The sequence below is a fragment of the Alternaria burnsii genome (assembly GCF_013036055.1).
Source record: "Alternaria burnsii strain CBS107.38 chromosome Unknown 744, whole genome shotgun sequence".
Classification (NCBI taxonomy): Eukaryota; Fungi; Ascomycota; class Dothideomycetes; order Pleosporales; family Pleosporaceae; genus Alternaria; species Alternaria burnsii.
This window is the reverse complement of record NW_024066119.1, coordinates 706,537-733,308: the sequence shown is the minus strand read 5'-3', so window position 1 is coordinate 733,308 and position 26,772 is coordinate 706,537. Positions and strand designations below refer to the sequence as shown.

Sequence of the window (26,772 nt, the reverse complement as noted above, 5' to 3'; positions counted from 1 at the left end):
TCAATACCATCGCGCTCAAAGGATTGATGCGCGCGTTCTGGAGGCAAGCGAGGGCGCGCCGCCGAGATGAAGCATGTTTGCGACGCGCAGAGTACGTTTTCGACTTGCGCGCGACGTCCTCACACAAATGTACCGTGATCTCCAGGCAGCGACGTGGTTGATGGGGTTGATGAAGCAGACGACGTTCCGAAGAGTCGCCAACGTCTCACCCAGGCACGCAAGGAATCCCGAAAGTCTTAGCGCGGATCCACTCATAGCGGCCCTCCGCGCCTCACAAGGTTAGCGAGCCATCGCCACCATCGCGAGGCTGCACGGCAGCGACTTCGAAGGGACTTCACCTTCCATCCAGGGGTAGCCTTCATGCAGTTCTGCTTCTATGCACGGTCAGCTCTGGCGGCTCCCGCTACGGCGGCTTGCTTGACAGGTGTCAGGCAACGCTTCAAGCGCAGGACTCCATAGCATAGCATAGCTGGTAGGACTTAGGCTGTATATAAGGTACAACGCCTTGCGCTGCATGGAAAAGCATCATCAGCATCCATCTACGCACGTCTTTCATTCATCGTCTTTCGAGTCGTTCACTTCGTTATCATTCTTTTCATCGTTCCTGGAGAATCGATAGGCCGGCCCACTTTCGTTATATATCCTATTAAGACCCTATTCTTGTTTATTATTCACGATCACGACCGAAAGAAACGATACAAGAATTCATCATGAAGAACTCCGTCATCGCTCTTACACTCATTGGTGTCGCGGCTGCCCGCCCGACCCTTATGACCAAGCGTGAAGTTCCTCAGGAACACGCTCACCGCAACGTTAACCTTGCTGTCAACGACCTGCTTCAGCAGAACAACCCGGACAATATTCAGGATCCTGTCTTTGCTCTCCTTGGAGCCAAGGCTGCTGCAGAGGGTGCCGGAGACATCACCGATACGGGTGAGTTGTTTGGAACGCAGCACACAAGCTTCATCAAACTGACTAGCAATAGACTGTCTTCAGCAAGCCGTAGCTGACCAGGCCTTCACCAATGCCAAGGAGGCTGGTGATGTCGCGGGCATGACCATGGCTCTCATCTACCGTACTTTGGAACGAAACACTGGCTCCGTCGGTCTGGCCTCTGCACCTTGCCAGTCCATCAAGGCCGTCAATCCTGAGATTGCTGCGCTCCAGCAGCATCAGGACCCTGCCAGTGATGGCGCTCAGGCACTCAACAAGCAGATCGCCGAAGAGCTCGCTCGCCAGATCGCCTCAGTCGGTGGTGATCCATCGATGGCTAACGAAGCTTCAACCTTCGCGCCTGGAGAGATAGGCGACCCGACCGGTGCCGGCAATACCTGCGACGTCGACACTGACGATGCAGGATGCATCAACACCCAGAACCTTCGTGTCGATGATCTCACCGAGGATGAGATTACTGCTGCAGTCGCTGGTGTCAGTGGAGCTGCTGGTAACGGCACTGCCGCAGCTGGTAATGCTACTGGTAATGCTGGTAACAACAACGCCAACGCCGGTAATAACGCCAACTCTGGTAACAACAATGCCAACTCCGGTAACAGCAATGCCAACGCTAGTAACAACGCCAATGCTGGTAACAACAACAATGCTGCTGCTGGCAACGCTGCCTCCGGTAACGCTGCCGCCTCTGGTGCCGCCGCCTTCGGCAACTGCGACCCTACCATCACCTTTGGTATCCCTTCGGATGGCCGTCAGGAGGAGGCCTTTGAGCCCACCGATCTGAGCACCTTCAACCACGGGTCTGCTCAGAAGATTGACATCATCTCACAGTTCATCTGCTCACAGATGTCCAACAAGTGCGACGTAGACGCTGCAGCTGTCAGCACCTGTGATGCTGCTGCGTCTGCCGCTTCGGGACTGACAGGTCAGGCGGCTGCAGATGCGTTTAACTCGGCTCTTGGTCTTTAGATAGAGGCTTGATATGGGACGTGAACAGTAGGGGAGAATCGATGCAATGACATGGCTTGCACGATGGCAGAGACCTGTATGGAACAGACATTATACCATTCTTGACTTTCAAAAATTTAAAATATATGAGCCTCATGGGACTTCTCCATTTGACTCAATGTTCTCTTCACAGGTTAATGCACTTTGCCAGACATGCCAATTTAACGCGCGGCGTAAACGTACCAGAGCGTGATCTCATTAGCCGATGCGCTGATTATGCTTGATGATCGCCTCATGTCTTTCGGCAGCGTGAGTGGGCTGCGATAATGTTCGCAAGCGCATGACACCCCCGCATTCTCGACTATTGAAGATGTTGGATGCACATAGTAAGCCCATGGTCTTCCTAGAACGGGCTGCATTTTAGGCCTCGTGCTGTGTTGAGCGGCTGGAGCCCACTTTGAGACCCTCAGGGCGCTCGGCAGTCTTTAATAAAGCAAAATCCAGCCAATGAAACATCGAAACCCAGGACTGTTGGTCGACAGTATTTCCGAATCGAGCAAGACACGTGCATATCGGGATAGCTAGATATTGGTGTGTGACGAGCTGCAGCCGATCCAGACCCTTTTCGCAGCCAAGCGCGGTATGCACATAACGTTGCAGCACACCAACTCCGGGCGGGCGGGCATAAAACGGGATCGAACTTGTCAGGGTCGATTCAACAGCGGCGCGGACAGCAAAGAAGACAGTAGTAGAGAGAAACAGGTTTTGATTGGGACGTGCCATGTAGTGGGATGCACCAGAGGACTCGAAGCATTGGCTATGGAACAGCCATGTAGTAATGACTCGTGCATCTGTTGTGTTGTAAAGCAGAGGCCCACGCTCCACTGTGGAGAAGAGGGTTAGAGTCGTAGCGAATTGGGGTTCTCCAGTGTGGCATTGGCCGTGCGTAGTGTGTCGCGTAGCGCATAGGTGGCAGGTTTCTGCTGGTCGTCGCTCCTTCAAGTCGACGACGGTGCAGAAGAAGTGTATGTGGTGAAGTGGGGAGGAAAAGCAAAAGACAACGGGGAGTGGCCGTTATGCAAGCGGCGAGACCGCCCACAAGCTTGCAGCGAGTTGGCAGCGGGAGACTGGATGGCAAAGTCGTGACATGTGTTCGTGCGTGCAGAAAAACAAGGCCTCTATGCAGGGGCCGCCGTCGAAAAGAGCGCCACGGTCAAGGTATGACTGCACAGACCATGGCAGCTTGGATGCGGTTAGACCGGGAGAGATGAGCGCGTCGAAACGCGTCAGTTTCGTTATCGAGTGTCTACGGTAGCAGCTTCACGTGGTGTGCGGAAGCACAAAGGGCAGAGTAGTGCGCAGACCAAGGCACAGAAGCGCATGCCGCCTCATGTGGGCGACTTGAAAAAAAGTGTTGGACGACAAGTGTTTGATTTTGTATGGGGCTCGGGGCACTTGGTGGGTTTGCAGAGGTTCTATCGACGATCTTGGTCTAAGCCCGTCCGCTGTCTCGCACTAGCCGGGCAGCAACCGTCAGCCGACTTTTGCGAACCTCACCGCACATCACCTTCACCATCACGACTTTCACGACCATCCCGAGCCGACCTCGCCTGTCGCACTCCCGTGCGCGCCACGCGACTTCCTGACGACCGTTTCCTTTACGTCTTTCACGAATCTTGACTTTCGCTTGCGCATTCCATGGACGCGGAATAAGGCGCCCACTTCCCTTCCGCCCACGCACCCGGACCGTTCACCGCGACCCACGACGCCCATATTTTGCCAAAAAAAACCCGCCATCATCCACCTTTACGATAATCCACGCGTCTTCGCACCCGTCTCTGGACCTTTGCGCGTCGTCTTCGACTTTTGCTAATCGCGTTCTCGCCAGTTGCAAGCTGTTGTCGCGACCTGGAGCTACGCGCCATCCTCACCACAAGGACCTCTTGTGCATTGTCCTCGGCTGTAGAGCTTCTGCAACACTGAAAACGCCTGTTGCCACTGCATCTAAGAGTGCGCGACGCCTTGCGATAGTACGCTCGCTTTATCAAGCCGCACTCGATTCTGATTGCACGTGTAACCTCCCTGCAGCCGCACTGTCGCGTTCGCAGAGTACCAAACAGCTGCTGGGACCCGCGCCATATCGAACCTACCGCCCTGCATAATCAAACCAACCCGACAACAATCGGACCACGCTCCAACTGGATGCATTAATCGTTTGTCGTGCCTGAACTGTCGTGCCTCCTTGCACTTTCTTTGAGATTGACCTCTTGGTGTGGTCAAAGACGACCGTATCCTGAAACACCCGACATCCCGGTCATCTCAATACGTTAGCAACATGGACGCCGAACGCCCCAACCTATCTACTACTTTACCAAGGAACTTCATGTTTCATTACCGTGACGGCCCGGCTCCACAGACACCCGAGCCAGAGCCACAACCCGAACAGCTGCAACCGCCGCCGCCGCCTCGACAAGTGCTCAAGGTCCGTCGTCGCCGTGCCACCATGGCCTTGAACCACGACAGCATGGACGCAGTCATGGACCAGCAACCTATCCCAACCATTGAGGCCCCCGAGATCATGTCCGAAACTTCTAGCGATCTGCCACCATACTCACTGCCACAAAACGACGCGTTCCTGTCTCCAGGATTCGGCTTCAGTCGTATCCTCTCTCCGCCCAAGACTCCTGTCGCGCAGATGAGAACCATCAGCCACTACGAAGGACCTCAGGACTGGTCTGACGTCCCACATGTCAGTCAGAGTGAATCATCAAGCAGACCTACCTCTTCGTCGGGCTTCTCAGACTCGTCTGTCTCGTCTTGCGATAGCATTGGATCATTCATGTCGCGAAGCGGCAGCTGCACCAGTCTAGAAGACGAATCATCAGATCCCTTCGCGTTCTGCCCACCCGCGAACAAACCTCAACGTCCGACCTCACCTTCGATGGCTACCCCACAACCTCGCCCTGCTAAGAAGCTAAGATTGAGAGCATCCTTCAATCAAGAAATGGATCACCACTTGTGGATGACTTACATGAAGTATCTCCAAGATCCTACAGTGACGCCGTTCAAGGCTCTGCCGAGCACGACTCCCCCGAATGGAGTATGCCATCGCGTGGCGAGGATGGCCCGCAAGACCTGGAAGGGCCCAAAGCACACTCGCGCTGGCCCGCACGCGACCCCACAATCCCACCCCCTGACTGGTACACCAAGTGCCCTAAGGTCGATAAGGAGCGGCAACAACACACCTATCACTCTGTCAAGCAAGTCATCAACACGCTTCCCTAGCGAGAAGCAATGTCGAAAGCGACTACGAGACTTGGCCAAGCAGAAGCCGACTCTGTCTGCACACTATCAGCGTATGCTTCGTCGATCGCCTTCGCCGCTACAATCCTCTCCCCCACCTGAGCCAGAGCCGCAACCGATGCAACCGATGCAACAGACGCAACCACAGCAACAAGAACAGCAACCGTTGTCCTCGCCTTTCGGCTCTGCTAGCTTTTCCACAAGGGACATGAATCTGTCGCTGGCTACAAGCACCGCAGCGTCGATGCAGTTGGGTAACCCGTTGTCGCAACTTACCAAGGATATAACACCGAGACCGTCGCCGCGAACATGGTCAAGTGCGCGTTCTTCTGCTCACCAGAAGTCGCAATCGCTCCATATCGGTCTGGGATTGGGCAACGTGCTAGGCTCACCATTCCATGCGAGGTCTGAGTCTACCAACAGCAAGATGAACCAGAGCAACGCGCGAACGTGGCACGCGCAGTCATCCTCTTCCCAAACACCACGTCTCGGCTCACCTTTTCAATTGCACGCGCCTCGACCCAAGTCGAGGGTGTTCAAGCGACGCGCGCTTCACAACAGCTTCGAAGATAGAGCACGAAACCGTGGAGAGAGCTTCGTCAACGAGATGTTTGGGGCACCAGCCGAGTCAAGCCATCGTCGTGTAAGGAGCCGTGGTTTCAGCTTGGGCGACATGATGGAAGGTGCCCGGCGACTACCTCTAGTAAATGACCCATCAGGGTTCAATCCGTTCGCACATGCTGGATCTGCTATGCCTAGCCCAGCTCAGACCTCGCCTGCCGTGCCAGCAGATGTTCAAAGTAAAGGTACTGTTCGACTAGGCTCACCATTCGTTGGTCGATCAAGTAATACCTTTCCTCGAGCGGCACTCTCGCATAGCTTCGAGCCTCCAGCTTCGTTCGAACAGCGTTTCGCCGGCATGCCTAGCGACTCGGCACACCTATATCGATCGTAGAGCTCAGTTGTCTTCTCTTCCGCTTAATCTATGCACCTAAGCATGGTTGCATCATCGGCGTTACGACCGACAGCCTCAAGCGTTGTCATTGCATACACTTGCCTTTTGGCTCACAGCCTAAACCTGCTTCCTGTTAAAAGCATTTCCTTTGTCTTGTCTATACCAACTTCGACCTTCTTCAGCGGCAGATCTCTGCACGTTGGATTGCTTCTTGGTTCATGTTCTCGACTTTTACTTCTTGGACATGATCATGTGGCTACATGTGTCTTCGATGAACTTCAATAATTTGGATATGGGAGGCCGAGAGCGACGTTGGGTTCGGTATGGAAGGTCCTACAACAGACGACGTCCGACCAAACCTACGGCTTCGGCTTTCCCATCTCTTTTGCGTATCCAGGCATTCTTGCTCGGCTATAGCTTCCTCTCTTTATCAACCGACCATACAGATTGGTTTCTTATTTCCTAGTGTTCATGTCTTTCTCTTCTATCACGACGGACATGATGAACGTTACGAAGCGTGGGTGGGATATCGGCGCCAATCGGGTATGGAGTCTTCACGAATCTCAATGACTGTCTCGAAGCGTGAACGACTAATACCCAGTCTCTTGTCTTTCAGTGACATCTGCTTCGATATGGATTTGGTCCGAATGAATGGATCGGCTGGATGGGTGATATAGCGGGGTTGACGGTTCGGAGAAGAGCCTAAACACTTTGGCAGATCAGCTGGTCCTTTCTGAAGGAATACAGATGCTTCGAGCAGATGAACTAGTAATGAATGAAATGGATGATTCAAATGAAAAGAGTGTGATGAAGAGACTGTGCGTTCCACCTAAGCCCCTCTCAGTGCACTGATCTCCGCACCGCCGTGCCGTAAAGTAGTTCCGTAACGTGAGCACAGGCGTCATCATGTCTGGTCTGTGCCTTCTGCCCATGATCCATGGTAGGCAGGTAGCCCTAAGCCACGACGCGATGGATCCCCCTGCTGCACCGCATTCATTCTCTTTGATTAAAAGCAACAGCTGTTTCAACACACGGTATGGAACAAGAAGCCAATAAGTCCTGAATCTCTATCTTTGTACAGATGAGCCTGACTGGCGATGACCATCTAACGATTTTCCGGCAGAAAAAATAAAACATGCAGCAAGCGGATGGAACCAGCCCACAACACCAACCCCGAAGTTGAAGTTTCGCGGCCGCATGCACAATTAGCCCAGGCATTACGCCGAGGCCTAACGTTTTCCTCGCTGCCGTAGCTGTCCGGCCAGTCAGGCAGTGCGAGCGTAAGCCGTAGTACCCACTTGGGCTTATTGTGTGGAGAGTTGTGATGGAATTGTGTCGCACGTCGCGTGCCAAGTTTCTCAGCCCGTGCCCTTGTGCTGGTGCGACGCGTCGGAAGTAGATCATGTGCTACCGCGAACGCGTGAGACGTGTCAAAGGACGTGTTGACTGCGTAATAGTTGGACCGGATGCGGTAAAGTCATGGTTTGGCATGGAGAGGGGCACCCTGAGAAGGATTCATCGCGTGCGTTGGTAACCTATCTAGTGCAGCGGCTGAGTTGCTTTTGGCAACTAGGGATAAGCCCTTTAGCAATGGTATTGGGTGCGGATGCTTATGCGTCTGCCGGTGAGCATGTATAGTAGACGCAGGTTCTACTAAACGCGTATATGGAGAAGCGGACCTCGCTTGCTGAGCGAGCTCAAGATCATCGGTCGCCGATGTTTATTCCCCTCATCATCCAGCCCAACCCTGATCATCTCCGTTCCAGGCCCTTGTTTGCTTTAGTGTTCTCACGACACCATAACACGATACTGACGACACGCGTTGAAAAACTTCAGCCGTGGCCGGTTTCACGTTGAGGGGGCGGGGTGTGTGTGGAGACGCTGCATGCGGAAGGTTCGACGGATGATGATATTGGGCTGAACACTGGCGTCATCTTCAGTATTACCACGGCAACTGAGGCAAGCCTAAGGCGACGGATCGCCTTTGCAATATTGGAGACTGAACTAGATCTTACCATCTTACGATCTTCTATGCGGGTAGCTATCTACCTATGCTTGGTCAGGATATTTTCCCCGTCGCTCCACGCGTTCGCGTTTATCCGAGGCCATTCGGCGCAGCCTTCGGATCCTCCATCGACATGGCAACTTCCATCTTACAAGCATGTCGATTGGTGAACTAATTGTTTGTTGCTTAGGAGATCGTATCTCGGAAGCACCTAGGCCTGGCTGCTGTCTCTTAACGCACGCGGAACTCTGCCCGAGGTTTCCACGTCGGATGACCAAACGTACTGAACCCACAACCTACATTTGAAATATCACGCAGTACCTTCGAGTGCACCACCAGGATTTGGGTAGGACTCTTACTCTCGTACAGTGTGCAAAAAAAAAAGCGACTATTGAGAAGTTCTAAAGTCTGGAGTTGGCAAACTGTCGTGTTGCATGCGATGCCAGCTCCTCGGGACGTTGTCACGCCGTTCGATACCACCAATATGCTCGTCGCGAAAACCTAGCCGCACAAGACAAGTGATGTCATATATGTGTGTGGTCGAGTGATCTAGCTTTTTATAGCGAGCACACTTCCCCCGTGTAATTTGCACTGGCTCAGGCCAATACTTGAGAACTTTAGGCGGTGAGGCGTGCTGGACAGTCAATTCATATAGCATGCGGGAGTGTCGTAGATTCGAGATGTTTGAAGGAATGTGGAGTTAGTGTGGGAAGCTGCCTCTAAATATACGCACCGTGCTAAGGTGAGAGGTTGTGATGTTTTGATTATGCTCCCGTAGAGGATGCGCATTCTTCACTTCCATTTTATGATTTATTGCCTCCAGATCGTATTTCGGTAGACTAGTTTTCCCAATGATTGTCGTTCCATGTGGCCTTCATATGAAAAAAGACTACGCAACGTATAAGATATTCGAGATGTACCTGTTATCAAGCTAGGCCTCTTTTTGGCATCACTGGGACTATTCGCATCTAAGTACAGTAGTATGTTTTTGTAGCATTGTACATTATGATAAGTCTATATTATAGTAAAAGCAACGGATCCTGGTCTAAAAAAAAACAAATAGTACAACAACGTATCCCGAACTCCTAGCCGTAGCTAAACCGGGGTATAGCAACCAATGACGTAGAAAGGGACACACTAACATTTACAGCCCACCTCTTGCTTGTACGATTTGTCTCTGTCCATCACCAACGCTGGTCATGGCACCTCTCTACGAGGATACATCACTGCCGTTCCTTAGATGCATCTTGCTCAAATCACCGTTCTGCTGAGGCATTTGCGCCAACCAGGTAGGTGGCGCCATACCAGTCTGATCATGAATAGTGCTGAGAAGAGGTGGTAGGCTCTGGAACAAGTTGCGAATAGGTGCTGACGGATCCGCCATGCCCTCACTGCCCTGGCTGCCAGTGTTCCAGACATTGATCTTTGGTTGAAGTCCCTTGATAGCGTTACCATTGGCCTGCGCAAGCTTCTCGTATGTGCCGTTGGTGAGCATGAGGTATTGCATGAGACCTTGAGGACCACCGAGAACATTTGCCATGTCGCCGTAGGCCTTGGCCATCGCGGAAAGACCTTCGGCTTCGCGCTGTTGTGTGATGAGGCGGGCTTGAGCTGCACGCTCCTGAGCGAAATATTCCGCTTCCGCTTGACGCTTGGAGACGATGAAGTTCGCCTCGGCTTCGCGCTCTTTCGCCTGGAAGTTTGCCTCAGCATCACGGAGTCGACGGAAAGCAGCAGCTTCGGCTTCGGCTTGCTGGCCGTACTTGCTTGCATCTGCTGCCTTCTCTTGAGTGTACAGTTCTGCGTCAGCCTGCTGCTGTGAACTTTCCTTCTCAATCTTAGCCTGCACAACCTTGGTTGCTCGAAGACGTTCAAGCTCCATGAGTGCCCTCTTCTTCTCGACTTCCGTCTGCAACTCCGCATCACGGCGTTCAGCTTCACGCTTAGCGTTGATTCGAGCAACATTGAGGTCGCGGCCAATCTCAATCTCTTTGTCAGTGAACTTCGCGTCTGCCGTGGCCTTCTCGGCTTTACGTTCGGTTTCGAGGACGGCAGTCTGGGCGTGGATCTTGGCGACTTCTTGCTTTGTCTTTCCTTGCTTTTCGGCCTCTCCGACCTCACCTTGCATACGAGCATGGGCGACATCGACCTTAGCTTGGTTGAGAGCGCCCTCGTGCGCCTTACGAGAAAGAAAAGCAAAGTACTCTGAACCTGGTGTGTCTTGTAATTCCTTGACGTTGGCGTTGTAAATGCAAAGACCAAATTGGTCCAGCTCGGATTGCACTTGCTGAATTACTATTTGCAATTAGTGTCTGCCATATAGCTAATCTGTAGATTTCGAGCTTACCTTTGTCCTTGAAGATCTTACGCTCACGGAAAAGCTCTTCCATAGTCATGGTGGAGACGATGCTTCGAGTCTCACCCTCAATAATACCTTTGACAATCTCTTGAACATGATTGCGACCCTCAGCAACTGAGACAACACCCTTAGCTGCTGTTTGAGTAGGACTGCCATCGCTTTCTCCGGTGAGCAATACGGCGTATTTCTCAAGAGCTTCAGGGCTGTCGGCAGGACCGATTGTGAAGACTGCTGGTAGAGCAAATTTAAGTTTCTCGATAGTCATAGCCTGGAGGGCCATGGAAAAGTCAAAGGGTGTAATCGAGATCTTCGAGACCTTTTGTAGGGGGTATACAAAAGCTTTCTTCTTAATCAAGACTTTCTCGATTCCTACACCCGTAATAACGAGGTAGGAATTCGGCTCGGCGACATGGTACCACATGCTGACGGCTGGTTTCTAAAGAACTCAGATGATGCTGATGGTAGTTTCGATGGAGTTGGTGTCCAATATCGGAGGATAGTCGATGGAGATTGGAATAGGTGGTGTAGTAAAGAGGAGCGATGCAGCCTTTATAAAGGATAGAAATCCCACTCAGTGATGAATTTAAAGGCTTTGCGTGGGTTATGCAGTGCTGATAGAACCACGGTACCTAATGTGCTCGTAAAGTACTCGAGGTCGGACCGTACCAGAATTGAGGCTCGCGATGATAATGAACAGGTGTACTGAGGCGTATCAGGCAAAACAGGGGCCATATTGACTATTTTATACATCTCGAAGTCTCTGAGATATTGTTTGCACATGCTGGCTCATCCGTGCAGCCGGCATGTAAAGGCGTTTTCGGTGACCGTCTTCGTCTGGTGTTGGTGGAAACATATGCACTGACCATATTGCTAACCCTGAAGAGGTTAGTGCTTTCTGCCTTGCGCCACATAGCCCTCTGCGTGTGATCATCTCAGCCTTGGGCCTGAAGCGGCATTTTGACTTTGGAGAGGCATAATTCCAGCACGGTGAGCGAAATAGGTGCGTATTTTTGCTACGCAATGCATTGTTCAAAGAAAAGGGCCGGTGAGGCGATCTTCAGGCCGAAAGTCAGGAACGCGCTGTGCAAACTGGGCGTCCCTAAGCCTCCGTCCTGAACTTGCTGGTTGAAGTTACTGCCTTCTATCTTATCGCATCCAAGACATTGTCTTCACTGCGCCAAGCTTCCCGGGCCGAACGCCTCGCGACCGTGCAGATGCATGCTTGTGATTCGCTTACCATAGGCGGCGCAGCGTAACACTGCGTCCTTATTCCCATGGCTTACAATGTCACGAGACTATACAGGTACCTTTTAGGACTAGTTAAGGCATCAGTATACGGGATTGAGGCAGGGCAGACTTCTAGAACTCTGCTAACCAGAGTATGGGTTTGCCGAGATCCGTGGATATCGATGAATGACTCTTTTGACTACCGCCACCCAAGCGGGAAACAGAAGTTTGGTAAAGAGAGCAAGTAACCGACCAAGGAACTCGAATCGTCGAAGAAATCCTGATGTCACAGCATCTAACTTCCGCACCTCTACACATAGCGATACCTAGATAACCTTCATCTCTCACCTTCAGATCTCGACAATGTCTCGAAACGAAAAACAAGCCTCTCCTCCTCCGTACTCAGAGTACAGCTCACCAGCGTCCACACGAGGTCAAACTATCCTCGATCAGTTAAGCACAACCCGCACACACCACATTCAATCCGTGATCGAAAGGCACGTCATTCCTCTAATCGAAGAACGCGCTACCTACGGCATCGCCCAAACAACCATCGCCATGCTCCCATCCGATATACCTTTACCCGCAGTGGAAGAGAAGTCTGAATACAGCTTCGACACTTCCGACTCCAAACCAGTAGAAGTAGTCGGTTTCTCATCAGAAGACGAGCCGAAAGTCGTGCGGTTAGAAGGCCAAATGAACCGGACAGAGTTTTGGAGACCGCAAGTTGTGATTGTAGAGTTGGAGCGTATGCTCAGCGAAAACCTGAATGCAAGTCCGGTTCTCAGGAGTCCCAGAGGGCATGGAAGAAGTGAAGCGGATAATGCACAAAGACATTCGAGGAGAGGGTTTCTCAGTAGGGTTATGCCATCGTTAGGGCCAGAGCTGCGCTCACCGAGCCGAAATCCCGAGGTTGGCGTGAAACAATTGGATCAAGTAAGAATGGTTGTGGTAAAAGCTAGATTGGAGGAGATATGTCTGAGGACTGTAAGCGAGTTTGGCTTGTACGATACAATGTCGAAGCAATGCGTCATCATTCGGGTAGATGCGCGGTGTTGATTATTTTTGGAGCCTGCAGACGAGATATTGAGTATTTAGCAAGGGATGATATGCAATCTTCTTACTATTTCCTAGTTGGAGATACAACACATACGCATTTTACTTGGACGCATCTAAGCAATACTCGTCACCTCGGACCTCATGCAATACCAACGTAAGTGTCAATCATGCTGTATGTCAATATATGCTTTTAGCAAATGTATTCAGCAGTTTTGAAGTTAAAAAAAATGTAGCTTCGTACTGAATACGGATCATACGTCTACGTGCTGACGACACAACGTACGTTGAAAAAAAAACAATCCTCCTCCGGGAAGGCTCGAACTTCCAACCTCCTGATAGCCACTGGTGTAACAGTCAGACGCGCTAGCCAATTGCGCCACAGAGGATTTGTTGAGATTGAGGAAATTGTATCAAATATATCAATCTACAACAGCAGGCCCTCAGCTTCAGCACGACCGCGGTTATCGCATGGTGAAATGTGCGCAATGAAGTGGGGCAACCAGGTCCGGACCCCCACCACCTCGAATTCCACATCCATATCATCGTTGTGATTTGCCATGTATTTCGTCCTATATGACCTTGCTATGCCTCCTCTGCGTCATTCTTCAGTACTACTATGCCATAAGGATCTCGATCGACCTCGCTGACGCCAATTTCAAAGTCATCGTCCGCCAATGCATCCTGTAATTCCTTGTTGTCCTTCTCTTCTTCTTTGACCTTTGTCCATTCTTCTTGCACTGCCTCTTCTAGTTGCTCCATCAACACCTCTGCCAAGAAGCCACGCTCAGAGTTGCTGTGAAACAAGCTGATAACGACCCTGCCCTTCTCGATCGCCGCGAGCGCCGAGTGATGATCCATCTCGCCTGTGAATAGCAAATCCACATCGAGACCGTTCAGTAGGCCAGAGCCTGAGCCTGCACATATGCCTACGCTACGTATCTCAATATCAGAGATCGTCTTGTCCTGTGGTATGGCGATTGGGAAGCCCTTGGGGTTGTTGAGTCCCTTGCCTATGCGATCAAGTAGCGTAGGAAGCGGTTGTGGGTGGTCGAACCTTACGACGCGACCCATACCCGCTCCAGGGTGTGAGGCTAGTACTGGCGATTGAGGTTTGATGGCTTCGCGCTTGTGAGGAGCTGTGAGAGGGACCGTGGTGGGGGCAGGTAGCTTGCCAAAGCTGAGCATTGGCTGGCTCGGATGGTGTTGCAGGGTGAACGTAGGGCGCTTCTTCTTTTCGACGAAGGGGTCATCATCATCTGCGTTTGTGTTGCTTGTAGCTTCGGATTGACCGTCTGTATCTGAACCGTCACGAACCGTCTTCGTGCCTGTTACGATATCCGCTAGCCAGTCCCCAAGCCCTCCTGGAGCTGAGTCAAGCGCAGTGTGCGGGCTGTACACACTGATGCCATGGCTAGCAAGGCGTAGTAGCGATTGCTGCTGGGTATCTGCGAGAGTCAAGGACTTTAAGCCTCGGAATATGATAGGATGGTACGCGATGACAATGGAAGAGTTGAGGGCGATTGCTTCGTCGGCGACAGCTTTCGTGAGGTCGATAGTAAGGAGGACGGTGTTTGACTGGCGTCGCGCCGGATCGAATGGCGCCTCGAGCAGCAGCCCAGTATTGTCCCAGGAGTTGTCTGCAAGTTCACGGGGGTACCTTTGAACCAGTCAGTACATGATGTTATTTGAATCGCGTAGGGGTCCTGGTCAATTGCTATGCATCGAAGAGAGAACGATGCATTCTATCCAATGTCACTTACAGTTTCTGCATAGCCCTCACCACCGCCTTGGAGAAGGGCGCTGAAGTAGTGGTCGCACTCATAGCGAATCGTCGTGCCGTAGATGCAAACATACAGCTCCCAGGTGAACAATTGCAAAGCAAAACTACGCGTGCAGCAATCCCGCCTTAACGCGCCTGTGACCCCTGCAGCTATGCGTCATTGCCCCTCCCCTCTCCAAATCCCGGTCTTTCCCCGTTTGGAAGCCGCATCTTATCAGATCCGAAGATAGGAACACCAAGTCAATATCACATCATCGCCATATGGATCCACGGCACAAACTTTACAAAACTCTTGATAATCTTGCCATCGAACCAGACACTACGAACAATATGAGTGCAAGGACGGACGAGGAAGCGACGAACGTGCAGGCAACTTCTGGCGTGACCATGGAGGGACTGGAAAGGAAATTGAAGGAGGGTTTGGGCGCAACCTACGTTGAGATTGAAGACCTGAGTGGTACGTACTAGTTTTTGGTTTCCAGTGTTAAAAAACAAGCCAGGAGGATTTTGTCGTAAACATGGTGTTGAACTAAACAAGTACGGTTTGGCAACTGGTGTCCTCAGCACATACTAACGAACAAGAATAGGCGGATGCGGGCAGATGTATGAGGCCATCATCGTGTCTCCCCAGTTTGCCAAGAAGACCACTCTAGCACGGCATCGGCTAGTCAACTCGACGTTGAAAGAGGAAATTGCGGCAATACATGCGTGGACGCCAAAGTGCCATACGCCAGAAGAGTGGGAGAAGAAGAAACCTCAGTGAAGCGTGACCACATGGAGTTAGACATTCCAGAGAGCATGAGTACAGACTTGCGCGTCAAAAATGATGGAAATGATGAACACGATGCATGAATGAGGTGGAATATCATGATCATTGTCTACTACCTTGTACATACTTGTCACTGCAGACGTCTAGCTGAGTAGCACCCGTATCTCACCACTGGTACGAGGAAAGAAGTCCCTCAAACCGGGCTCCTGCTCCTCGTCTTCCTTGTCTTCATCGTATGTCAGATCGTCGGCCGCTATCATCTTGCGCTCCACAATTTCAAAGTCTTCGCAGAATTTGCTAGCCGCTTCTTCGGTGATGTTCTGTATCATCTTCCTGTTGCGCAGCCGCTTGATATTTTCCGATGCGTCAATGACAGCTGACGGCAGAAACTCATCCAGCTGCTGACTGGCTGCGACAAGTGCATCTGGCTTGAAAGCTTCCAACTCAGGGATTGTCTTGAGACTTTCTGGCGAATCATCGATCTCCTCAAGAGCATTGAGAAGAGTGACAAGACCAGACTCGTGAACCAGGTATTGATGTTGATAGTCTGTCAACTTTGCAACGTTCTCGTCAATCGTATCATCAATCTCGCTGACTCGCTCGCTAGCGAAGGCATATACAGAGAGCACCTCTTTTGCTGCATAGAGGCAATTGATGGCGAAAATGGCGCTGTCCGGCTCTCTCATCTCTTTCTGCAAATTTTCGCAGCCATTCAAGAAAGGATCTAGCGATTCCGCAAGCACAGTCTGAAACCCTTGACCGTTATCCTCCGTTGCGGCAACTGATGTATCGTAGCTCTTTGCGAGAGTTCGAAGCATCTGAAGCGCATCTTCTAGGAACTCGGGAGCAGACAAGTCGGCCGGTGCTACAGCAAGATCGCTTTGAACATTGGCCACGTAGTCCCTCATGTTGGCACGGAATTGCCGCATCGCAGAAGCTTCCAATCCGTCAAATACATCCAAGACATCGGAATCTGGTCCAAGCAGCTTGGCAAAGGTTCCTTTGTAAAAGCCGATCAAGTTTGCGATCTTGTAAGCAAGGGTAGCATCGTCATGGCTTTGAACCACCTGCTCAGTACGCTGCCTTAGGAGACGGGCCACGCCTGTGAGATCGCGGCTGACGAGCTGGTTTAAAGCTTTTCGTCCGTCAAAGACTTCTGCATCTTCTTCACCTCTCAGCCAAGGTTCGCTCTCAAGACCTGCTTGAATGGAACGTTTGATTTCATCGCCATCTGAGATGAAGAGGTTCTCGAGTGCCTCCCTCTCTGATACGGTCGTTGAGTGAGCCCATGCAAGCATGTCTCCGACGTAGCGCAGTGGGTCATGAGCATGGAATTCGATCGGTTTGGTGGCTATGTGCTCTTCTGAAGTCGATCCAGTCAACGCAGCATGGAACGAGTCGGACAGAATGGCTTCTCGTGCCTCAGCGAAAGAGTCAAGACAACTTTGGAATAGCGTAGGACGTTCGGCTAGCACGCGCAAAGACCGGCGCACAGAAGCACTAATCTGCGGGTTTTCTAGATCTAGTGTCTTGAACTCGCGTTGGATCCACCGATATAGCTTCTGGAAGGCTGAGTTGAGTTGCTTGGAGCTCTGTTCTAGCACCTCCAAGCCCAATCGTTGGTCTTCGGTTCCGAGCAGCACTTGGCAATCGTGATGTATCTTCTTTACGCGGGTCAAGACTTGGAAGAAGTCTTCGTTGACAGGCTCAGCAGTGGATGTCAGAGTAGTGGCGTCTTGTTCAGATATCAGGAAGTGGGTACTAAAGGCGTTCAAGATCTGCTGCTTAGATTCGACCTGCTTCCTTTGAGTGATGAGGCTTGTGGCTTCTTCCAAGACAGGTCCAGTCTCTCTATTGGCAGCCTCAATATGACCGCGCATATCTGCGCAATAAGTGTTCAAGCTACTGATAGCACTTCCGATACGTTTGAGTTGCTAGTGGAGCTTAGTTAATGTTTTCAGCGGTTCGCGTTGCAACATACTTCGGCAACCTGACCAAAGTCCTTGATGATCTCGCCATTGCACTCGATGACCTCCTTCTGCACATCTAGACGCAGCTGACGTCGTGTCTCGGCAGTGTTCTGCACTCGACGTGCATCTAGAGTTTCCAAGGCATCGCGGATCTCTAGATCTGCGTATGATGCAGAGAGCACACTGGTGATCCTGCTCGAGAGGGCATTTGTACCTCGCGACGCGGGGGCTACAGAGGGAGAAGACGGAGAGGTGCCATTCTGAGAAGCGGGAGTTGCCCGGTCCTGGAAATAGCTCACGGACATGACTGGATGGGTGTTGTGACTTTGGGCCCAGAAAGGTGGCATATCGGACTGACAAGGGGCAAGTGCAGCCGAGCCTTATCGATATCGGTCGCGTCACCTGCGTGACTGCCATGTGCCCCAGGATGGCGGCAACCATCTCTCTTCCTAATCGCCATCACGCTGAAATGATCACTGACTAGGTTTACGTCAGTGCTCATGGAGGCTCGTCTTGACTCTTGGGGATCACGTCTTCGGTCCTCTGACCACTCTACCATCCTCCAAACACGCTTGACCCAGCGCAGCACAGCACGGCACAGCACAGCACGGCCACGCGCCCCGCCGCTGCCTGAGCGCATCACCATACATCAGCCATGATGGCCTCCAACCTCCTGTCTAGGCTACTTCCTTCTGCTTCCGACGAAACATACGAACGCGAACCCCTCACCGCCCACGCCCGCCGCGACTCCACCTCGACCGAGGAGCGCCACGAGATGGACATTGACGAGGAGAACTTTGAGGCTCGCTTCGAGGAGCAAGACCTGGCACACCTGCTCGAGGAGGCATCTTCAAGCCAGATGACGGCTGAGAGTCGCGCCGTCTCTCCCGAGGCCAAACGCAACGCTCCGCCCGGCATCAACACCGCGAGTCGCATGCCAGCGTGGAGACAGCCAACTCCAGCTCGCACCGTACCTCTAGATGACGATGACGATGTACCGCAGTCTTTGCTTCTCGAAGGAGGACACGAGCCTGGGCCCAGTTCGACCCAGCGCAATCAAGGCCTTCCCATGCCAGTGCCTGGCCCAGCCACACGGCAGACACGGGCACAATGGGATGCCACCCGAACACAGCAGCGGCTGCACGATGAGGATAGGGGCGGCCCATCTTCGCGGCCGTGGGGACATACCAGTAGGCCCGGTCACTTTGTAGCCGACCGCAAGGAGAAGGCCATGTGGCTGTGGGTCAATCAGACGGACTTGGACAACTACATGACCGAGGTCTACGAATACTATGTCGGCTGCGGAATATACTCGATCCTTCTGAGACGAGCTCTAACGCTCGCGCAAACTGCTTTTGTAGTCGGATTCATGACATTCCTTGGCTGGTGTATTGACTACTCCAAGCTGTCAGAGAGCAACAAGATGAGCCAGGTCTTGGTACCCAAGTGCGCTGCGAGGTAGGCCATCCAGCCCTGTGAATACGGTTCTAGACTGACATGATGTAGAATCCATGGTTTTTGGATATTCGCCCTCTGGCTCTTCCTCATCTACTGGCTCTACTCATTCTACACCCTCGTCACAGACGTACCCCGACTTCGAGCCATGCACGACTTTTATCACTATCTTCTCGATATTCCCGACCGAGACATACAAACGATACAGTGGCAGCAGGTGGTGACACGCATCATGGCATTACGGGACTTGAACTTGGCGACTGCGTCGAATCTGTCCCCACAGACGCGCAAGTTGCTCGATTCAAAAAGCAGGCAGCGACTAGATGCTATTGACATCGCAGGTCGTCTCATGCGTCGTGACAATTACCTGATCGCTTTGTTCAACAAAGAGATATTGGATGTCACTGTTCCGCTTCCCTTCATTGGTGACCGGTACATCTTCTCGGAAACAACTAGGTGGCACGTCAACCTCGCCATCATGGACTTCGTCTTTAGTGGACCAAACGGCCAGTTCAACCCCGATTTCCTCAAGGAGCGCAACCGCCGAGAGCTGGTTAAGAGGTTAAAAACCCGCTTCTTCTGGACCGGTATCATTAGTATCCTATGCGCACCTGCCGCTGTAGTATTCGTGCTTGCATCATACATGTTCAAATACTTCACCGAGTACCACAAGGACCCTGGCCAACTCAGCAACCGCGATTTTACCACGTTTGCTCAGTGGAAGTTCCGCGAATTCAACGAACTTCCTCATTATTTCGCCCGCCGCCGTAATATGGCCTATCCGTACGCAAATCTCTACCTCGCCCAATTTCCTAAAGATAAGACCGAACAGGTCTCCTCATTTGTAGCTTTTATCGCGGGAGCCTTTGCGTTTGTCCTCGTGGTGTTCACACTACTTGACTCAGAATTATTCCTCAACTTTGAGATCACACCTGGAAAGACTGCTATCTTCTGGATCGGTATCCTTAGTACAATTTACCGCGTTGCACGTGGGAGCAGCCCTCAGGATGATCAGGTCACAGATCCATCCTATTATCTCAACCATGTCATCTACCACACGCGCTACGAGCCAGAGTCGTGGCGTGATAGATTACACACGGACGAGGTTCGCGCCGAATTCGCTCAACTATACCAGCCCAAGATTCTCATCTTTGCCGAAGAGATACTCAGCATGGTCATTACTCCTTTCCTCCTCATCTTTCGGTTGCCCAAATGTAGCGATCGTATTGTTGACTTCTTCCGTGAATTTTCGATTGTAGTCGACGGCCTGGGTGTTACGTGTTCCTACTCCATGTTCCCGTCTACAAAGACCACACGGAATGCCAACAATATTCCCGCGAACGGGACTGCGGCTCCAAGAGAAGATCCGGATCTTCGAGAAGATTATTTCATGGCTAAAGACAACAAGATGATGGCATCATACTACGGCTTCTTGGACACGTACCAGAACTCTGGGCGTGGCTACAATGGTCGTCTTCAAGGACGAGGCCAGTTTAATCCTCCACCACAGTTCCCAAACAACTTTGGCTCCATGTCACAGACCGCTCAGCCAGTAGAGATGGGCGCAAGAGGAACAAGTAGAGGTCCGACTGGACGCCAGAATCTCCAGCAGAGGACACCAAGACATAGAACAGGTAATAGGGATGAGCCCATGAATTCCGTTCTTCTCGATCCTCACCACCAACCCTCTTCTGCGTCGGTGCTGCGCGGTTCGCCACGTCAAGCGCCACATGGCAGGTACCGAACGCCTCTCCAAGCAGTTCCGGGTGGACCTGGACCGTCGAATACACGTATTGAAGAGGAAAGCACACTGGGCGACTCTTGGCGAACAAGTCGCCTTGCGCAGGATGACGAGGAAGAAGAGGAGGAACCAGGCAATAACCGTGGAGGTGTACTACAGCTCTTGCAGCAGTTTTCTCGTGCACAAGCTGAAGGACGAGGTGCTGGTGTCGGTGTCTAGATTCTATTTTTGTATTGCATTTGCCTCTCGTCATATTGAGGATGGAATGGCGTTTGGCAACGGGCGTTGTTGGGCTGGAAACTTATACCACAAGTCATACGCATATTACAAGTAGAATCGACTGCAATTGTTCAATAACAAGAGTGACGTCACTACCAATCATAGATGACAACTGCTGATCACCGTTAAGACGTGCTTCGATTTGCAGGTGACGTACATGTCTATTGTTATTAATTTCCTGATGAATGTGCAAGCCCTAGACGTATACTATGAACTACAGGTTCAAGGTACGTTTTCCATGTCCGGATGTATCAAACATCAAGAACAGAATTCCTCGTATGTCAAGACAGTGTAAGGTTACCTGCAAAAGATTCATGAATACGAGCATATTGAACGAGAGGTTGTTGTATCATTTGTCATTGTCCGGCTGTGTCTGGTTGTTCTCTACAGTTACACGCCGCAGATATTCATCCTCCAGCCTTCATCCACAACTGATGAAGAAAGCAAATCACGCCGTAACCGAATTCCCATTGGACCCATGATCGTCATGCACACAACTCATCTCTCAATCCTGAACCTAAGCAGAGGCCTCGAAAGCGGAAGGGAAGCGACGGATGTTCTCGGCAAGGTTACCCTTGTTGCGGAGGAACTGGACGTAAGCACCGTCAATCTTGACCTTGCCCTCCTGGCGGAGGTCAATGTACTCCTGGCGCTTGAGAGGAGTGAAACCCCAGTTCTTGGAGACGATGATCTTTTGGCGACCAGGGAACTGCCAGCTAGTTAGTCTCGTGTCACTCTGCATGGGGGATTAAACATACCTTGTACTGGCAACGCCTGAGAGCCTCGAGAGCGACGGCGCGGTTAGAGTCCCTAGTCCGGACGGACATGAGAATCTGGCCGATGTTGACACGAGCGACAAGACCGTTGGGCTTGCCGAAAGCACCACGCATACCGGTTTGCAATCTATCGGCACCAGCGCAAGACAACATCTTGTTGATACGGACGACGTGGTAGGGGTGGACGCGGACACGGAGATGGAAAGATTCCTTTCCACCGTTCTTGACGAAGTACTTGTTGGCGCAAATACGGGCGGCCTCGAGCGCCTCGGAGGACAGCTGCTCGTACTCGTTGGAGACCAAGTGAATGCAGAGCGGGAAGTCGTCTACGTTGGCCTTCTTGCGACCAAGGTCGAAGATGCGGATCTTGGCATCGGGGACACCACGGTTGAACCTGCTCTTGGGGTACTACAACAGCCCAGTCAGTTTATTGTCCTCCTCTCGCGCATCTCCTATTCGAATTCTGACGTACGGGCTTGTTCTTGCAGTAGCGGTAGCAACGGGCGGGACGGCGGGCCATTGTGACGGTTGTTCCTGCTGTGAATCAATGAGCGGATGTCCGGAGTCGTCGAAAGAGAGGGCGAGCGCAAACTGGTGCAACTGTCAGTAACACGTCTACCGGCGGTGAGCGATGCGGCGGCCGTACGTACCTTACCCTATATATGACCTTGGTGTTAGTGGGAGGTGTTTGAGGCGAAGGCGAAAGGGAAGTCGTGATGGATTGCTAAGCGGAATATTGACGTACGCACGGACCCTGTGTGGGCAAGCACCCCCAGCCGGATTTCAAAGCACAGCAACGCCACAGCCCGCCCGAGCTGCGAATGTGCAATTCTGGGGACGCGTACAGCGATCTCTATAGCCGATACGGCGCATGTTTCAACAAGGTACGTGCAACATGGAACCAAAACATGTTTTTCGTAATCACAGTCGCAATCGCAATCCGTGGATGAGTGTGACCAACACTCAACATATTGTGCACTTTCGGGAGTGCAAAATGCACGCGTCGTACTTGAGACCTGCTACAGTCCCCTCGCCAGATTTGCGCTGCATTTTGATGCATCCATGGCTTCTTCACAGATGAGTCGATGCATAACGGTCCCAAGAGCTCGGTCCGTAAGCACTAGCAAGGCCGAGTTGAAACCTGTCTTGGAAGAGTCACGTCACAAAGTGCAGATTTGGACAGTCATTATGGCTCATGAATCTTGTGGCATTCATTGGATATCATCATGGGTCGAGCTTGCGCTACGCCCTAGGTATCATGTCTAACTGCTTCCTTTCCATTGTCATGGCACTCTAGTTCTCGGTGTTCTGGCTCAAGATGTCGGAGTCACCTGTCAATTTGTCAGCGGGCTGTGTTTGATGTGACCAGAAGAGGAGATACATACCGGCATCGAGGATGGACATGACGGAGCAGCGGAAGAGCTTACCGCAAGCGGTGCCCAACTCAATCTAAACTGGTATTAGCTGATAGCTCTCCGAAGCCATGTTCAGACCTCTTCTCAGAGCCAGCCCTCGAAGTATACCCAGCACCAAAGAGCTCGTCGTCGTCACGTTCTGTGTACATGCTGATACATCCTGAATCCGTGGAATAACGAGCTCCATGGCGTACAAGGTATCTTGTCGTTAGGCAATGAGAGTGGACGGGAGTGTACGTACGTTGTTACCGGAGAAGTGGTGGACGGAGGTCTTGGACAACATGGCGTAGTCTGTCTGGAATTAGCGATAGCTCGTACAAAACAGATGACAGTGTTCCTTACACTCGAGCTCAGACTTCCTCAGGGGAGGGGTGTTTCCGGCGATGATGACGAGCTTGGCCTTGCCAGTTCGCAGGCTCTTGAGGGTGGACTTGTAGCCGAGGGTGACCTTACCGGACTTCATCACAAGCGCAAGGCGCGAGTTGATGGAGTCGGCGGTTCTCTTGTTCTTCTTGGGGGCCATCGTTGCTCGTAGGAAGTCGAATGTGGTATTCCTAAGGGTTGTTGAGCTCCGGTCGTTGTTGGTTGATCGTAGGAATTGGGGCAGTCGCGCGAAAATTGTGTGGGCAAATCTTGGCGCGCTAGCCATTAGCGCTACTCCAGCGGGCGAACAATGGACACAGCATCTTCATGACTTGTGATGTCACGGATCGATTTTGGCGGTTGATGTAGTGACTAGCAGATTACTTGTTAGATGTGTTGGAATAAAATGTGTTCGCCTCAGGTCATCGCAACAGTGTATATGAACATCTTGCACCATAGCGAAGGCAGGATAGTCATATGTTTGATTCACATGTTCTCTAGCTGAGAATGGCCATACAAACACCTAGCTCACAGTACTATGTAGAAAAATTCGAGTAGAAAGACAACGCTATCCAACATGGTATCATTGCACTTTGACACGCCATCAATTAAGACGCATCCACCCAACTCCTTCTTTCAACACATCTACTAGGCTTCATCACAAGGGAACTCTGACGACAGGAAGCCCCGTTTATGCCGCTGCTCTTTGCGCCTGTCGTCCTCCTCGGGTCGGAGCTCCAACAGCGCCAGGTCGGTTCAAAGTGTACTTTGCGAAAGCCCTTGCCAATGCCTTCTTTGCGCTGACCTTTTGCGACCCAACGAAAGAGTCGACAGCAACAGCAATGGCGCGATCAATATCTACTGACGCAACGTAATCGGAGAGACGCATCTTGCAGAAGGACTCTGCAATACGTAGGATGGCTTCGAGATGACGGACCTGTAATTGTGAGTACGTGCTTTGATAAAACGAGTTATGTACTTACGGTGATAGGATAGGCTCCAGTTGCCATAGACTCTCGGCGCATGTCTGCGAATAGACGTGCAATCTTATCTTGTTCAATCTGGTATAGCTTGGGCCTGCACTTCTCCCTTGCGTAGAGAATGTACTTCCTCAAAAGGTCTTGAGGGATTTCACCCTCTTTTATCGGAGCGTCACCATCGACTTCCATTTGGTCGTCGCCATTCTGCGTCGCTTTCGACTTGTCAGAGTACCCGTACGCTGAGTTAACAAGAGGATGAGCACGGCCGTGAGAGTTCACAACGAACTTGGCTAGGCGTTCATCCTCCGCTGGGTCAACAGTATCGCGTACAACACATAGAATGTCGAATCGAGAGAGAATAGGTTCGGTAAGCTCGACATTTTGCGAGAAAGGAATCGTAGAGTTGTATCGACCACCAATGGGGTTGGCAGCTGCTACAATCGAGCAGCGAGCTTGAAGGGTTGTGACAATACCAGCTTTAGAGATGGAGATAGTCTGTTGCTCCATGGCCTCGTGGATGGATGTTCGGTCCTGGTCGTTCATCTTATCAAACTCATCGATGAGGCAAGTACCTTTGTCAGCAAGTACAAGCGCACCACCCTCGAGAGTCCACTCGCTCGTCATGGGATCCCGACGGACGGAAGCGGTGAGACCAACAGCGGAAGCACCCTGACCTGTTGCGAAGACAGCACGATGGGCAGTCTTCTCGACATATTTGAGAATCTGAGACTTGGCGGTACCAGGATCTCCAAGCAGCAGAACGTTGATGTCGCCACGAATAGAATGGCGACCAGGAGCTTCTTTGCTGACACCTCCGAAGAGGGAGAGTGCCACGGCAGTCTTGATATCAGTATGTCCGTAAATACTCGGAGCGATCGAGTTGATGACCTTGTCCACGATACGAGGATCCTTGGACAATCGTCGAATCTCCTTCTCATCGTCTTCGGTCAACCGGAAGCCGGCCAGTTGGTCATGCGATTTGACTACGTAGTTTGCCTCAAGAATCGTCGCAAAGACGGGGAAACCGTTTTTGTTATTCAGGGCTGCATCGTAGTTGTTACGGTAGATGCCGGTGACTTCGATCTCCTCACCTGGCTTTGCGGAGTCTATCAGATCCCAGAGAAGGATGACCTCGCGGTGACGAGGCAAACGTCCCGCTGGCACAGTCCCTGGAGACTCTTGCAGGGTAAGTTTCTGGTAATTTCGGTAGACCGTACGCTCGGAATTGACCGTAAATGGACCACGTGATTGGCAGTTTTGGCAGAAGGAGATTTTCACCTCAACGTTGGAATCCTGGTGGAAGGGACCCAGGGTAACGCCACATTTGGTACAGTCAAACTTGACGTACTTCAATTGAGGGAAAACTCCGCTTCGGCGGGTGACAACTCCACTGACACGAACCAGACTGTTAAGATGTGATTGGCGGAGCTGGCGCAGAGTATACTGAACAGGCACGTCCGTGATACGAACGTGAATCTCGGAATGGATGCGCTCGTAATCCGGGTAGTGGAGGAGGGCAACTTCCATAGCCACCTGATCGAAGATCTTCAACATCTCCGTCGGGGTGTTGGCTAGCCAATATGCCAGTGTCGCCTTCTGTTCGGCAAGGTGGTCGAATGACACCTCTAGAGACTCTGCGTTGACCTCACCCAAGGTCCGAATGCGGGCTCCGTATACCGAATGACCCTGCTCGTCGGTGTATTCTGTGAGGAAAGACTTGAACTCGCGGGCAATGGTCCTGGCGACTTGAGGTTGGGCCACCCAATCCGTCAATGTGTTGGCTTTTACATCGGTAAGCGCCTCAAGTGTCAACTCCTCGTTCATGATATCGTCAGTCATGTCCATATCGTCTTCCTCATCGTAGCGGTTTCTCCGAACGCGGCGGCGCCCCGTTCCCATCAGACCTGCCAGGCCATCCTGCTCGTCTTCGTCTGGAAGGAAAGCAGCGGGCATGCGGCGTCTTGCCTCTCTATCACGAGCATTGAGTCGCGCATCAAGCTCCCGCCTCTGAGCAAGACTGAGCTCTTCGTAATCGCCCTCATCGTCAATACCCTGGCCTTCGTAGGCATCGTTTTCTCGGGCTGCGTAGTCGTTTTCGAAATCGTCTGCGAACAGATCAATTCCTTCGGCCTCCTCTGCATCTTCGTCGAGGTCGTCTACATCGCGAATGATGTCGTCATCGTCGAGCATGTCTGCATCGTCATCTTGGGGGAGCATGGGAGGAGACGAGGCCATTGCTGTGCTTGTTTAGCCATTGTTGTGTCGCATATTTCGTCGCACTCACGGCTGGATGGCGGATGCGCCGCTGAAGAAGGTAGATCTTCGTCATCTCGTGCGCGTTTATTGTTTCTGCTGCTGGGGCCTAGTCCACGGTTTGCGGACGACATATTGGAGCGAAGTGGTGGTGAACTGATGTTTGTTAGTATCTTGTTGGTGG

The 26,772-nt window shown here is 51.8% G+C and overlaps 10 protein-coding genes across 10 annotated transcripts; 5 read left to right on the top strand and 5 right to left on the bottom strand.

Moving 5' to 3' along the window:
• Window positions 1-710: 710 nt before the first annotated feature.
• GT037_008714 (uncharacterized protein) lies at window positions 711-1,920 on the top strand (the record flags this gene model as incomplete). The annotated part of the gene is made up of 2 exons (XM_038933761.1): window positions 711-933; window positions 986-1,920. The coding sequence occupies 2 exons, from the start codon at window positions 711-713 to the stop codon at window positions 1,918-1,920; spliced, it is 1,158 nt and encodes a 385-aa protein (XP_038783726.1).
• A 2,314-nt stretch (window positions 1,921-4,234) lies between these two features.
• Window positions 4,235-6,157, top strand: GT037_008713 (uncharacterized protein; the record flags this gene model as incomplete). The annotated part of the gene is made up of 1 exon (XM_038933760.1): window positions 4,235-6,157. One exon carries the CDS (start codon window positions 4,235-4,237, stop codon window positions 6,155-6,157), a length of 1,923 nt encoding a protein of 640 aa, XP_038783725.1.
• Window positions 6,158-9,372: 3,215 nt separating this feature from the next.
• GT037_008712 (uncharacterized protein) lies at window positions 9,373-10,942 on the bottom strand (the record flags this gene model as incomplete). Its single annotated transcript, XM_038933759.1, has 2 exons — window positions 9,373-10,457; window positions 10,510-10,942. 2 exons carry the CDS (start codon window positions 10,940-10,942, stop codon window positions 9,373-9,375), a joined length of 1,518 nt encoding a protein of 505 aa, XP_038783724.1.
• Window positions 10,943-12,111: 1,169 nt separating this feature from the next.
• On the top strand, window positions 12,112-12,807 carry GT037_008711 (uncharacterized protein; the record flags this gene model as incomplete). The annotated part of the gene is made up of 1 exon (XM_038933758.1): window positions 12,112-12,807. The coding sequence occupies one exon, from the start codon at window positions 12,112-12,114 to the stop codon at window positions 12,805-12,807; it is 696 nt and encodes a 231-aa protein (XP_038783723.1).
• A 582-nt stretch (window positions 12,808-13,389) lies between these two features.
• Window positions 13,390-14,629, bottom strand: GT037_008710 (ngg1p interacting factor 3; the record flags this gene model as incomplete). The annotated part of the gene is made up of 2 exons (XM_038933757.1): window positions 13,390-14,464; window positions 14,568-14,629. The coding sequence occupies 2 exons, from the start codon at window positions 14,627-14,629 to the stop codon at window positions 13,390-13,392; spliced, it is 1,137 nt and encodes a 378-aa protein (XP_038783722.1).
• Window positions 14,630-14,848: 219 nt separating this feature from the next.
• On the top strand, window positions 14,849-15,350 carry GT037_008709 (domain containing protein; the record flags this gene model as incomplete). The annotated part of the gene is made up of 2 exons (XM_038933756.1): window positions 14,849-15,044; window positions 15,175-15,350. 2 exons carry the CDS (start codon window positions 14,849-14,851, stop codon window positions 15,348-15,350), a joined length of 372 nt encoding a protein of 123 aa, XP_038783721.1.
• Window positions 15,351-15,499: 149 nt separating this feature from the next.
• On the bottom strand, window positions 15,500-17,631 carry GT037_008708 (oligomeric complex cog6; the record flags this gene model as incomplete). Its single annotated transcript, XM_038933755.1, has 2 exons — window positions 15,500-17,290; window positions 17,338-17,631. The coding sequence occupies 2 exons, from the start codon at window positions 17,629-17,631 to the stop codon at window positions 15,500-15,502; spliced, it is 2,085 nt and encodes a 694-aa protein (XP_038783720.1).
• Window positions 17,632-17,984: 353 nt separating this feature from the next.
• On the top strand, window positions 17,985-20,741 carry GT037_008707 (apg9-domain-containing protein; the record flags this gene model as incomplete). Its single annotated transcript, XM_038933754.1, has 2 exons — window positions 17,985-18,784; window positions 18,833-20,741. The coding sequence occupies 2 exons, from the start codon at window positions 17,985-17,987 to the stop codon at window positions 20,739-20,741; spliced, it is 2,709 nt and encodes a 902-aa protein (XP_038783719.1).
• Window positions 20,742-21,318: 577 nt separating this feature from the next.
• Window positions 21,319-23,515, bottom strand: GT037_008706 (60s ribosomal protein l10; the record flags this gene model as incomplete). Its single annotated transcript, XM_038933753.1, has 6 exons — window positions 21,319-21,510; window positions 21,560-21,985; window positions 22,050-22,114; window positions 22,963-23,026; window positions 23,234-23,283; window positions 23,335-23,515. 6 exons carry the CDS (start codon window positions 23,513-23,515, stop codon window positions 21,319-21,321), a joined length of 978 nt encoding a protein of 325 aa, XP_038783718.1.
• A 531-nt stretch (window positions 23,516-24,046) lies between these two features.
• GT037_008705 (mcm-domain-containing protein) lies at window positions 24,047-26,722 on the bottom strand (the record flags this gene model as incomplete). The annotated part of the gene is made up of 3 exons (XM_038933752.1): window positions 24,047-24,292; window positions 24,339-26,572; window positions 26,620-26,722. The coding sequence occupies 3 exons, from the start codon at window positions 26,720-26,722 to the stop codon at window positions 24,047-24,049; spliced, it is 2,583 nt and encodes an 860-aa protein (XP_038783717.1).
• Window positions 26,723-26,772: the final 50 nt, after the last annotated feature.